The sequence below is a fragment of the Erigeron canadensis genome, chromosome 8 (genome assembly GCF_010389155.1).
Source record: "Erigeron canadensis isolate Cc75 chromosome 8, C_canadensis_v1, whole genome shotgun sequence".
Classification (NCBI taxonomy): Eukaryota; Viridiplantae; Streptophyta; class Magnoliopsida; order Asterales; family Asteraceae; genus Erigeron; species Erigeron canadensis.
Window position 1 is genome coordinate 45,212,204 of NC_057768.1, and position 13,512 is coordinate 45,225,715.

The 13,512-nt window shown below is 34.5% G+C and overlaps 2 protein-coding genes across 3 annotated transcripts; one reads left to right on the plus strand and one right to left on the minus strand.

The window, feature by feature from the left end:
- Positions 1 to 1,493: 1,493 nt before the first annotated feature.
- Positions 1,494 to 5,589, plus strand: LOC122578156 (AP-1 complex subunit sigma-2). Of its 2 annotated transcripts, none has more exons than XM_043750054.1 (8): positions 1,494 to 1,601; positions 1,694 to 1,737; positions 3,757 to 3,843; positions 3,971 to 4,062; positions 4,184 to 4,292; positions 4,441 to 4,476; positions 4,771 to 4,857; positions 5,240 to 5,589. In XM_043750054.1, the coding sequence occupies exons 2-8, from the start codon at positions 1,735 to 1,737 to the stop codon at positions 5,309 to 5,311; spliced, it is 486 nt and encodes a 161-aa protein (XP_043605989.1). In that variant the 5' UTR covers positions 1,494 to 1,601; positions 1,694 to 1,734; the 3' UTR covers positions 5,312 to 5,589. The 2 variants fall into 2 exon arrangements, with proteins under 2 accessions (XP_043605989.1, XP_043605990.1); XM_043750055.1 differs by having other exon boundaries at positions 1,500 to 1,604.
- A 1,248-nt stretch (positions 5,590 to 6,837) lies between these two features.
- LOC122578455 (LRR receptor-like serine/threonine-protein kinase FEI 1) lies at positions 6,838 to 12,859 on the minus strand. Its single transcript, XM_043750425.1, has 14 exons — positions 12,669 to 12,859; positions 11,526 to 11,732; positions 11,156 to 11,291; positions 10,745 to 10,816; positions 10,573 to 10,644; positions 10,380 to 10,451; positions 10,079 to 10,150; positions 9,922 to 9,993; positions 9,651 to 9,730; positions 9,387 to 9,548; positions 8,946 to 9,278; positions 8,614 to 8,859; positions 8,022 to 8,155; positions 6,838 to 7,454 (listed from the first exon to the last, which is right to left on the minus strand). Exons 2-14 carry the CDS (start codon positions 11,617 to 11,619, stop codon positions 7,236 to 7,238), a joined length of 1,764 nt encoding a protein of 587 aa, XP_043606360.1. The 5' UTR covers positions 11,620 to 11,732; positions 12,669 to 12,859; the 3' UTR covers positions 6,838 to 7,235.
- Positions 12,860 to 13,512: the final 653 nt, after the last annotated feature.

Genomic DNA, 13,512 nt, shown 5'->3' on the forward strand with positions numbered 1-13,512 from the left:
AATTTTGATTAATATACAATTAATATAATATATATATACAGTAAATTGTGTTTGGCAATAACATTACACAAGACACAACAAATAAAAGATTAAAATAGATAACGCAATAAAAATCAAATTGGAGAATGTAGGCCACAATTTCAGCGATTTCAATGGCGGCTGGGATCTCCTTACCCGTACGTATACTTTCATCTAATTCAATTTATAATAATAATAATTATTATTATATATAATTATAAATATAATAATATTATATAATGCTAAAAGAAAGGTGATAACAATGAATGAATGAATTTGCATCGGAGTCGTGGAGTTGAAAAATACATGGTATGTGATATAGATTTTATGTAAAAAAAATGTTTTTTTTTATCCTATTTAATTGGATCGATCCGGATGGATCATGCAAATCGATCCAAGTATGTAATCGGATAAATGGATATATTTATTGGATAGTCAAATGGATTAATGGATATTTATTTTGATCCAATAAGTCTTTGAATTGGATCGGGTCGGATATGGATATTGATCCGCTCCATTGTCAGGCCTAGGAAGAGGGTTATTGTATGTGAGTGTGGAAGAGGTTGATAAAAAGAGAAATATTGTGTTGATCTTTTTTGGGAAGGGAATGTGTGTGAGTTGTTTATTTCAAGAATAAGCTAGATCTAACCAGATGTACTTTTTCTATTAGAACTATAAAAGTTATACCTAAGAAAGAGAGGTGCACGATCTCGCGAATTACTTCTTAATAAATTCAAAAATCATATGTAAGAACTATAGCATTTCATAATTTATTGGAAAATCTACTTTGATTCTCTATCAACCAACAATGCGAGACCATTAACATGGTTAAAGCTAAACTGTTTGAAGTCCAGACGCAACATGGTACTCTTTTTTTAGATCCTGCTGCAGCTGCACGAGCCCTTCCTGCATGCCACAAATGCCCTACGAAGAAGAAGAATCTTAGAACAAAATGAGAAGTAGCTAATTAAATTCTAGGAGATACGTAGCTGCACGATCCCTTCCTGCATGCCACAAATGCCCTACGAAGAAGAAGAATCATAGAACAAAATGAAAAGTAGCTAACCAAATTCTAGGACACACATAATTGAGTGCATTGATCTCGATAGCTACTCCACCCACGGAATTTAAAGAACCCAAAGGAGCATGAGTCATATATTCTGCAGAATGACATTCTTGCCAAGGTTGTATGTCTTTTTTCAGCCGACTCAAATCCAAGCCATTTGGACCCCTTAGAGGTTCTAACCAAGGAGCACGCATATTCGAAAAACGTATAGTTTCTCCTCTAAAAATGACTTCCCCGGTCGGTGAAAATGTGGCAGTGTGAAAGAGGTGTAAATGAGATTGTTATCGGCAGAGGCCTGATTAGGTTTAAATATGACATAACTTGGCAAAAATGACTTTGTGTTTTTGTGTTAGTATATAACCATTCTAACATGTATCTTATTTACGGGAGGTAAAACTAAAAAGGTGAAGGGTCTACAAAATCAACATCGGATTAATTAAAAACCTTAACTAAACCGGGAAATAATTTTAGTCGTTTCTGATCCATCCATCCATCCATCGATCTTGGCCAGCTCGAGGTTGTTCATTTTCTCTCCATCTCGGACCGATCTCATTCTCAAAATATTTTCATTCATTTTCTTATTTAATTTGGATCTACGTTCTCCTGCAGATATTTCTTTCAGATCTCGGAACTTTTCGTCTTCTTCAGCCATGGTCACTTCCTATTTTTTATTTTACATATTTATCGAGTAATTAGTTGAATTAGGTTTTATATTATCAATTATTATTTATATATAGTTACTTTGATTCATATTTATGTAGAGCCATAGCTACTACTAGTAGTAGAAGAAGCTATGAATTACATAATCCGACGGGGCGGCTGTGTATAGGTGATGTCTTTAGGAAAGCATAATCAACACGTAACAATAAAATCAGAATAGAAGCGTTTCATATACTCTTGGATGTCATGTGCTCCATTGTTAGAGTTCTATTCGTACATACACATGTAAGAAATTTAGCGTATAACAAAAGTTTAGCTAATGCTGTATAGTTGCATGGTCGTGATTTAGTTAGAAACAACATTTTAGTTTTTATTATTATTAGTTATTTCTTGCTTTAGATGTAATAAGAAAGTCACAAACTATGCGATTTTGAGTTGTAGGAACAATCTTTGTGCAAAATGTAAGGAAAGAATTTTGTAGCAAATACTTTCTTCTCTATGTTTTGTAAGAGGCTAGAGCCGATGAGCTTTGGTGCTCCATAGCTTCCCTATGAATATTAGGTGTAGTCAGGAGCTGTTTGCAAGTCGAGTACATAGAAACTTGACTGTATTCTCGAGTTTTTATTAAAAGAAAAGAAAAGAGAAGATTGGATAGGGGAAGAAAGGATAGAAAGTTATATAAAAAAGAGGCATTCTCGAGTTGAAAGAAAAGAATAGAAAGTTGATAGTTGAATGTATTCTTGACTTAGAAGGGAAGGAAAAGAAAGGGTAAAAAGATACAATTTTACATTTATAGCCTTGTAGTAATTAAAACCTTTATATAATTTTGAGGGGTATAATAATAGTTTAACCACTTTTCCTTCCAAATCTTGCCAAAAGTGGCAAGAAAGTTTTGGGATCAAAACACTCTATTTTTCCCTTTCTTTCCCTTCCCTTTCTTTTAAAACAAAAACTCAAGAATACAAAAACTAAAAATTTCTTACCCTTTCTTTTCTTATCTCCTCAAAATAAAACTCAAGAATGGAGCCGAAGGCTATGAGCCTATGACAATGTACGTAAGTGACATGGTTACAGTGGAATTTCTAGGTATACCAATGCGTGTAATTTTTTTAATCATGTTACTGAATGCCATTGATTTATAATTCTCTTCATTGTAAAGGTGCATTACCTTTTGTGCATTTCTTTACTCAGGTTTTTATATAAATGTACACAAAATTTGAATTGAATCCTATGTACATCAAGCCTATATTGGCTTCTGTAATAGTTTAACCAACAATTTAGTTAACTATTTGCTGAGAGAATAGTTAAAGGGTCTTTAGTTATTCATACATACAAATGTACATTTTACCATTTAGAGGGTCCGTTTTCTAATTCTCTACATTTTATCATTTAGAGGTGTAGATTGGAGCATATCTAGTTATTTACAAGCTTAATGTTATTATTACCTGCGCATATGTTGATTTTAGATATATGGCATGTGATTACAACATGCTTTGCAAGTTTGGCCCGCTTGTATTTTGTGAAGCCCCAGAGAAATTAAGGACGATACAAACTTTTTCAAGAGAAGATCGGTGGGTCAGCATTTAGGTGTATGTAGGAAGTGCGAATTAGTCGCTAGTCTAGCATTGCATATATAAAAAGTAGATTCAAATTTGGCAAACTATCTTAATTCTACTTTTTACAAGTTAGAAGAAAATACTTAACTTCTCATGTAGCAATTGATAATGTTATAGAAGAAATGTTCGTTTTCTGTGACATTTGCGTTTGGCAATTCTATTGCCAGGGTATGTAGTGTTTTGAAGTTTGAACATGAAGCCTCTTTAAGAAATTTTACCTTTACAAGTCTGGAATTACAAGCCGTGATTTTGCATTCGCTGTGTTTATCACATGGGATCAACATGCTGTGCTTTTTATCTGTTCTTGTATCTCTCCTGATGCATTCTTTCCTTTTCACATCCTCTGTCCCTCTTTCTCTTATTACCATGTTGATAAGGGTACATTTCCTTCTCCAGATTCATTTTGTCCTCTTAATAAGCCGTCAAGGAAAAGTTAGGCTTACAAAATGGTATTCACCTTATTCCCAGAAAGAAAGAAGTAAGGTATGCTAGATCAATATTCAACTATAACATTTTTATTACTTCCACCAACATAACTTGGCTTTTGCATGGTCAATAAGTCAGATCTTTTCGACCAATGTATTTTACCTAAATTGCAAATTTTATCCAGGTGATACGAGAGCTCAGTGGAATGATTCTTACACGTGGCCCCAAACTTTGCAATTTTGTTGAGTGGAGAGGATTTAAAGTCGTTTACAAAAGGTATTCTCTAATATTGCTAGTTTGCTACCATGTTTTCATTTTAAAAGAATCCGTTGTTACTAATCTCTGTTGATTATCTTTTGTAACTGGTTACTTTCACCTCGTTTCTTTTATGTGTTAGATATGCCAGCCTCTACTTCTGTATGTGCATTAGCCAGGAAGACAATGAATTGGAAGTCCTTGAGATCATTCATCACTATGTTGAGATTCTAGATCGTTACTTTGGAAGTGTAAGTAATCTAAACCTGCGAGACATTTGAAAAAATGTGTTATATGGTCTTGCCTTATTAAAAATGAAGAAATGACAAATAAATGTGAAATTAGTAGACACCTCTTATACCTGAAAGTCAAATCTAACTTCAAAATTGTGTATGCTAGGTTTGTGAGCTTGACCTGATCTTCAATTTTCACAAGGTATAGTGTCTTTTCTCAGCTTGATATCTAACTCATACTCCTCACTACTTTTTTGATTTGAGACATGGTGAATAAGTTGTAACATTTCTTTATAGTCAGGTTGTGCCAAATCACTGGCTTGTTAGTTATTAATGCTATTGTTTTTGGTCCTTATACATATATATTTCGTTGTTGGGTATCATATAAATCTGGACCAACAATCAACTCCCTTCTCCTAAACCTTGGTCAAGTGTTGGTACTTTATAAGACACTGGTGTGGTTACTGTACTGAGTATGTGTCAATGCTCGTTGCAGGCATATTATATACTGGATGAGGTACTAATTGCTGGGGAACTTCAGGAATCAAGCAAAAAGACAGTTGCTCGTTTAGTGGCTTCACAGGTACGAATCTTAAAAGAATACGTCTCTTGAGGGGTTCATATGGGATGAAGCTGGACCCAACTACGAAGCTAAAAATAATCTGACAGATACTCTATAGGTGCATTTTAATAATATAAAAATTGATGCCCTTAAAGTTTGAAAAATAAATAGTCATAGAATAAACCATTCTGGTTCTGAACCGAACCATACTGTTCCAAACTGAGGCTGCTTTTTTGTTACCTCCCAAAAAAACTAAGAAATGCTTGTTGGAAAATATACTGAATGCAGAGCCAAACCAAGGACTGTTTTAATTTTTCAGCCTAGTCCATACAGATTTTTTCACTTCTCCATGTCTTCGTCTCCATCTCGGGGGGGCTGAAGTTTTGATGTTTGTGTTTTACAGGATTCTTTGGTGGAGGCAGCCAAAGAAGAAGCCAATTCTATAAGCAATATAATTGCACAGGCAACCAAGTAAAGTTTGTGGCTACACCTACAGTCCACCCCTACCAGATATGCATCTCTTGGATCAAATGCTGATATTAGATACATGTATTATGTTTTATATTGTTTTCTTTTTCTAGAGTGAAAATCATTGCTTTTTTTCATGTATGATAACTTGCTTGAATCACCTTTTGCAACTGAAGAGAGTTTTTTCGCTGATAAATGTATCATCTCATGTTTAGATGTTGTACAAGCTTGTTTTTGACTAATCGATTTACTGGAAATGCAAGTAACTGTGCAACATTGTGTGTACTTTTCAAACTTCTTCTGTAGTAATAACAAGATTATTTCTTTAGTGAGTTAGTGGCACAGGTGTGAAGCAAAATCTTATGGAAGTTGATACAGACACCTTGTGGCAGCTTCCGGTACTGGGGTCTTTGAAGCTTTATCTAAATTTAGCTTAAACTATGCTTATGTTTCTCCTTGGCTCTGAAATACTCCGTATACAACTTGATGAGCGACACGAGTTTTATTTCATGTGGTTTCGAGATCATTAAAATTTTTAAATAAATTTGTCATCTTGAGGAGTGTTTTAATGGTTTGTTCGAATAACATAACATCATCCTTAAAAATATTTTTGCATGTCATTTGATAAAGAAACATTTGTTGTAGCAATGCTGCAGAAATTATATTTTGTTATATAGGAATCACTTCTTAACTAAAACTACAATTTTTCCATTGTAACACACTACAAGACCAATATCGTTAATGTTCTGGGGAAAAAAAAGATGACAATATATCAATAAACAATAGGCTTTATAATCCTATGAATGAATGATAAGCCATATTTAGTAGAGTTAAGATCATTAACCCTGATTTGGGTATCTTTGATCGGGTAACCTAGTTCTGGCTTGGGTGTCGATTACCTCGGATGGGTTCACAATTGGCCAAAACTTGAACTTCCCGCGGTCCCAATCAACACCAGTCGATGCAATGAAAAAGGTGAAGAAGCTACCTTGTGTAGAGCAAAATCAACCAACCCCCATGAACACAAAATTATAAGATAATTATACTATGGGTACTTTTAGTACCATTTTGGTATTGCTTTTAGAAAAATGCTAAAAGTGACTAGTGTGATACTGATATTATACCTAAACCGCTGAACGCATGCTCAAAACTCTCACATGACAAGGCTAAAGTTAAAAAGAAATTTGAGTGAAATCCATATCCAGCACTAGATTTTCAATCACGTTTTTAGCCTACGAAATTGAGGACGTATATCATTACTCCTTTCTAACCTTTATGAACCAGTTGATTTGAACATTGATAAAAATAAATAAATAAATAAAAAATCTAGCTCCATCCCTACTTGACGAACACCACTGATTAATGATCCCCAAGGGTCCAACCATTGAGCAAGGGTGTGACAACACCTTGAACCATGGATACACTTGATCACAGCCACTGAGCCACATTTCTCATGCATTACAAACTCAATATAGACCAAATCCATGAGTGAAAAAGTCATACAACCTAGAAGAGAGATTTGCATGATGGATATTACCGGCATAACCAATGAAAACTTTCATTTTAACTATCAACAAAGAGCGTATATTACAAAGATGGCATCACCATTCACCAAGAATCATCCTCCAATGAAAGGCGACAGACTAGAGATCATCATATACATATGAGACAACAAGAGAAAAGGCAATTTTAAATATCAAAAGCCAAAAAAACATATGATCACGAGATGGAGAAAAACACCACTTCACAGGTGCTGCTTCCCTATTAGCTGCAACAATATGAAGATAATCTTTTTACCGTCTATATGCACAAAGAATGGATCATGAAGTGGAAAATGAATTTGCAAAACAAAAAGCTCTTGTCCCCCGTGTCTGTTTCAATCTCCAACTCATGGGCAGTAGTTGCATGAAATGGAAGTAGTAGAAAGCAATTTAATCTGATGAGGAATCATAAAAGTCACTTGGACATGGAGTCACAACATCAGATTCTAGTGTTTTTACCACCATGTGCATTGTGGGCCGATCTTCTGGATTTGAAGAAACACATTGAATTACAACAGAGAGCAAGGGATCTAGTGTTTCTGCCTCCACACCCTCACAGTTTCCATCAATGATCTCATGCTGCCTATCCTCAGTTACCAAGTAATTCAACTGAAAAATGCATCAAGAAACGACAAGATTAGAATCGAAAAGATACAGATAGTCCGAGTAAGACGTTAAACATTGCAGGATGTCAGGATATAGGATCTATGCTTGAAGTAGATATAGTAACTGGGCGGGTTACGTAATGGGTCAAATTGGTAACTTGTGAATACAGATCCAAAATGGCTCAGGCAGGAATAGGCTGATCTGTCACCACTATTTTGTCTTAGTTGAATTATATAATATTAATATACGATCAACATTAGAAAAATATACTATTAAGCCAACTATCGTTTTTGTTTTATTTTTTTATCTGAAGAAAAGATTTAGGAGGTTCTAGGCATTTAAAATACTTTGGGTGTCAATATAACATGTTTGACGTGCTGAACCCAATGGACCTTCTTTTCATTAGCTAAGCTGTAAGCTTTTTACTCATTTGACACATGAAAGATGAAAAACAATCCAAATCAACCATTTTAGGCAAATGGATCAAAATTGCTGCTTTCACTTGAACGCACACTGATAGGATATTAATTTTAGGTAGGATGCACGCAGTAGATGGAGGTAGAAACGTACCCAGCCGACAATATTAAGGCCTTTCTCTATAAAAGAAGCATCGGTGGGCCTCTTTCTACTTACAACTTCAAGCATAAGTACACCAAAACTATAAATATCTGTTTTCTCTGTAGCTCTACCACTTTGCATATACTCTGCATCAAAATTTCCACAAACTAATTAACGCTGATTTCTTTGTATTATGAGAGGAGGGAAAAGTAAGGGATCAGTAAATTACACAACTAAAAACTAAAAAGGAAGTTAAAAAAACGACATTGTATCAAAGGTATCTGTCTAACAGTTAAATTATAAATGTGTTGATTTGAGGAATGTAAGATCTCTAACAAGTTAAATGGGTCGTACAAGTAAAAAGTCTAATATTAAGGCGTCTAAATCACTTTATTCAAATAGATTCAATAGTCGATACATAGTAATAGTATATATTTTGCAAGCATAGCTGAGACACTAATATATCATAATATGAATTTGAACTGGATAAACAGATTTTGAGGTCAATTCAACAGGATTGACGACTAGTACCAAAGTAACCCTTTTACCACCTCTATTTGCCTACCCGCCAATTTTGCCACCTCTACTAGCCAGAGTCGATTACCTGGAGCTAGATATCCAAAAGTTCCAGCAACAATGGTTGTAATGTGAGACTCCTCATCCTCAAGCAGTTTTGCGAGTCCAAAATCAGAAACCCGGGCCTCCAAATTTCCATCAAGCAAAATGTTGCTTGCTTTAATGTCTCGGTGTATAATTCGAGGAGAGCAATCATGATGTAAATAAGCCAGCCCTTTTGCAGCTCCCATAATAATTTTGAGCCGTGCATCCCAGTCTAGTTGATCGCTCTTTTCTGTAAAATCACAACCATTTAACTTAACAGTTACATGACTTCCTTTCTAGTCTAATTAACCAACAATATCAACAGAACTGATTTACCATGAAGAACTTCATCTAGATTGCCACCTGGCAAGTAGTCATATAGTAATAGCTTGGATGTAGGTGAATTGCAATAACCTCGCAAATTCACCAAGTATTTGTGCTTAATACTTCCAAGAATTGCAAGCTCCCCCTCAAAAAAACGATCAAATCCCTCATTTAACTTAACTATTCTTTTCAACGCAAAAACGTTTCCATCATCCATTGCCAGCTTGTAGACTGTTCCGAAGCCTCCAGCACCTATTATGTGCTCCTCATTTAGAGTTTCTAATTTCTTGATAATATCTTTTGATGAGTATGGCAAGTCTCCATGAAACATAACAATGGATGCACCTGAAGCAATTTATAACCGATATAAGCCCAATCTTGATTAATAGACGAAAATTTGAGATAACATACATACGAAAAACAAAAACCATTGAATGGTTATTAGAATCTCACCTCCACTGACATCCTTTGCAATCCCTTTGGCATCATTTTTCCCTAGCTTTTTATAAAGAAAACATCCCCAGAAACACATCAATGCAACCAGCAGCAATGCACCCACGGTAGCAGAAGCACTGATTAGTAGCCGCCCAGAATTCTTTTTAACATTTTGGCTCCCTATACAAACAGAATGGATCAGTCAACTGTCAAGCACAGAGTAAATAAAGCTTCCAAAAGCAAGAAACTAATAGTGCTTAATGAAAGGATGAAAGCTGAGACCTGTAGGCTGTTGATTTCCAGCATCATCTTTGCACAACTTGTTAATTTGTTTCCCACACAAGTCACTGTTTCCACCAAAGCTGCAAGCATCCAAACAAATGTTTTCACTTGTTTTCAGATTTCATATTGAGCAAGCATACCAGTATAACTATTTGTGTTAGCATATAAAGAAACCACCAAATTGTGGAGAACAACCCTAATCTATACACATTTATTCTCATGGTTTACACTGATCAATGTATTAAGCAGGGAAGCATTATTAAGAACTCACGAGTCACTTCCAAATTGGCCAAGAACACCATCCGTTGGGATCGGACCGGCCAGAAAATTGAACGATACATTACTACAAGGTTTACATACAATACAAGTCAGTACAAAGATCAGACTTCATACAGATGGAATGTGGAGAAAGGAACAGATATGCTTACAGATTTATGAGGTTTCCCAAAATCCCAATTGAGGTTGGAATCCTCCCATCAAGAGAGTTGCTAGAGATATCCCTGTAACATAAGAAAGCAAAAACACTCATGATTCTTCTTTAAATATATTTAACGCAATATCAAAAGGCCATTTTCTTTTTTTCTATCCTCAATTTTCCAGAACAAGCTGCACAACATAAATTGCAGAATGCAGATAGCATTCATACCCCAAAAGTCTATATCTCATTTGGATTTTCGCATATGTAAAAGTATATATGTTTTTCCAACCAAAAGAGTGGATTTGACTTACAATGTTTGGAGCTTTGAAAGATTTGCCAATCTAGTAGGAATAAATCCACTCAAGTAATTATTCTGTAAGAATCTGTTAAAATAATACGCAAATTTAATTTATTCAAACAAAATGGGGAAAAAGGACAAATAGCATCCTCCAGCATAATTCATTGAAATAAAAACAAGAATATAATTCTGGAGGAACAACTTACAATCCTTGTAGCTCTGTACAATTTCCTAGCTCTGGAGGAATGGCTCCATAAAAATTGTTGTAATGAAGATCTCTACAGCACATTACATGTGTAGCATCAGTTATTGTATCACGCATAACCTATTTACGGTAAGCATGCACAAACTATTTGAGGAAAACTCAAAATCACTTACAAGAATTTCAAGTGATCTAGTTTTCCAATATCTGGTGATAGTTGTCCCTTTAACTTGTGATGAGAAACATTTCTGTGAAAATGAAAAGACAACAGTGATTACAAGACACATACAGGTAAAAGAAGATACATTTTTGTTGCCGCGAGGTATATTGGCAGCCGCGGATCATTTGATCTGGATAAAATATGGAATGGGTACACTTGACAATATGAATCATTTGCAAAATAAATGATTTTGTTCGGTAACAGATCTTTTACAAGAGCAATCTGGATTAGCTTTGGTTCGTTTAGAAAATATGGCTCGAGGAAAAATATATGCAGCACTTAAACATAACTGGACATCAACTCCCCAGAACTTGGTAAATTCAACTCCATTAACAATAATATATTTTATAAGGTTCTGATGACTCACAAAGAAATAACTCTCATGGTTTTTGGATCACATTGTACCCCTTTCCATCCGCATGGATCAGGATCCTCGGGCCTCCACTGACCAAGAACGTCATCGGAGCTGATAATGCTTGTTCGGAAGTTAACAAGAGCTTCACCTGGTCAATTAAGCACAATAATAAAGCGTTCACCGAATACGACATTTATTACAACCTTGGTTATTACAAAAAAAACTCAATGCAAATGGTCAGTGTTGGGAACTAGACGACTGGAGTAATGAAAATATGGTCATTTATAATTTATGGAAAACGCTTCTTACATCTCCAAATTTCAAATTTAAGTTAATTTTTATAATATGTAACTATATTTGAGAATTAATAAAGTTGGCATACCATCAGGAGTGAGACCTTGGCTGATGCTTATCAAACGGCATAGCAATAGAATGTACAACAACAATGGCTCTCGTAGATCTTTTGGAATGCCCATTGTAGTGCTGATTGAGCCTAAGAAAGTTCCTATACATCATCTGATACACCAAGGCATCGAGAACTTACTTTGGACATACACATGCTGAGTAAATGATCCAGTCTAATTAGAAGCTGCAAGATGAACAAATTCCATTAGAGATAACAATTTCAACTGCAAATATGTATATCGAACAATTTCGTAATATTTATCCATCTTGTTATGCCAGTAACTATGAGTACATTATCTATACATAATTGCATACATATATACATGTAGTTAACATAAGATATGTATGTTTCATCAAATTAGGAAACTCGGTGTGGAAGTTGTGGATCACCAGCACGATACACAACCACGGCAGTTACCAGTTACCACACCCCATATATCAGCTTGATGGCATGGTGATTGCTATGTGTGTTTTGTGTTTTATTTTTTTTAACATTAAAATATCAGTCTGACCACACCACAGGAATATGTGATTCAATGTTGTTTTTTTAGGTGCTGATATGGCAAATATCTCCAGTATGGCAACACCAAGTACTGTTAGCGCAAACAAAGGGGCGGAACTACATTTAAGGTAGGGGTAGCCTGGGCTACGAGTCCAGTCAAGTAATTTAGTGTGATTTTTTTTATAAAAAAAAAACGCTGTGCTCTTTATTGGTGCTACAGGTCAAAGAAATTCGCTATACCAGTTTCTAAACTTTTCAAAGATTTTACTAGCAATGAAGCTTGTAAAGACGTATTTGTGCGGGCCAAATACTCTTAAAAATCGCTAAAGATAGCCTACACTCCTTAAAAAGTGTTAAAAATCCTGACAATATAGTCGTTATCGTTTACTAACTAGCGGTAAAAAAACTGTGCTACATGTGACTTTCAATCCTAGTTCCGCCCCTGCGCAAGCATCTAACCTATCCACCGCACCGGAATCAATTGTAATGTAATATAATTATTTGAAAGCAGGGAAAATGGTTGTCACATATTCACACACACACACACACATATATATAATATATATAATGAAACTATATACATGTAATGGTGAGTGTAAATTAGAGAGATAAACGAACCTAATTTGAGAAAGAGCTCAAGGAACTAACTTTAGCATCATCATCATTCCAGTCCAGAATATCAACAATAATAGTAATAAACTGAATTGAAGAATATGTTTACCTTTAATATCAATTAAATAAAGTAATAATTATTTTGGATCTGCAAAATGCTTGCTTGAGAGAAAGAAATTGGGAATTTTTGAGCTGTAAAGTTGTAGTAGCAGATAAAACCAAATAAACCCCCCTTTTGTATATATATATATATATTTTTTTTTTCTTTATCTTTATTTAGATATATAGAGGAAAGAATATCAATGAGACATGAGAGTGTGTGATCAAGAGAGAGAAACAGATGATGGAAATTATTTTGTATTTTTCACATAGAGAATATTTTTATTTTTACTTTATTAAATTTAATTTTTGGAATTTTTTAAATATATATGACGTATATTTATAAGCCCACACTCGACCGACGGTTGCTCATGAATTCAGTCAAGTCAAACCAAAAAAACCTTTTTCTAAAAAAATGTGGAAATTCTTATCTCTACATTAAATTAAAAAAACATGTGTCATTTTATAAGTTGGATTTGTCATTTCTAAATTCTTGGATAACTCTGCTATGAAGTTTATTATAAATAAACAAAATTATTATGAGGTAATATCTTTTTATGAATTTCTATATATGACACAACCACGACTCTACACTTTCCATATAAAAATAATACTATGACATGACTTATTTTTGAAACTTTTTAATGTTAATGTGTCTTTATATTCTATTTTAGCTACAAATTTATAATCAATGTTTTCAAATCCATCTTAGTTTTGAGAATACTAGATGGGTGCTCGTGTGTTGCAGCGG

What these genes read in the sequence shown, in the direction of transcription:
- LOC122578156 (XM_043750054.1), top strand. An exon ending in CCCAGAAAGAAAGAAGTAAG is followed by an intron (nt 3,844 to 3,970) that starts GTATGCTAGATC and finishes AATTTTATCCAG; the next exon opens with GTGATACGAGAGCTCAGTGG. An exon ending in CTCGTTTAGTGGCTTCACAG is followed by an intron (nt 4,858 to 5,239) that starts GTACGAATCTTA and finishes TGTGTTTTACAG; the next exon opens with GATTCTTTGGTGGAGGCAGC.
- LOC122578455 (XM_043750425.1), bottom strand. Translation starts at nt 11,619, where the DNA reads ATGGGCATTCCAAAAGATCTACGAGAGCCATTGTTGTTGTACATTCTA. An exon ending in TTGGGAAACCTCATAAATCT is followed by an intron (nt 9,994 to 10,078) that starts GTAAGCATATCT and finishes TAAACCTTGTAG; the next exon opens with TAATGTATCGTTCAATTTTC. An exon ending in TGGAAATCAACAGCCTACAG is followed by an intron (nt 9,549 to 9,650) that starts GTCTCAGCTTTC and finishes CTGTTTGTATAG; the next exon opens with GGAGCCAAAATGTTAAAAAG.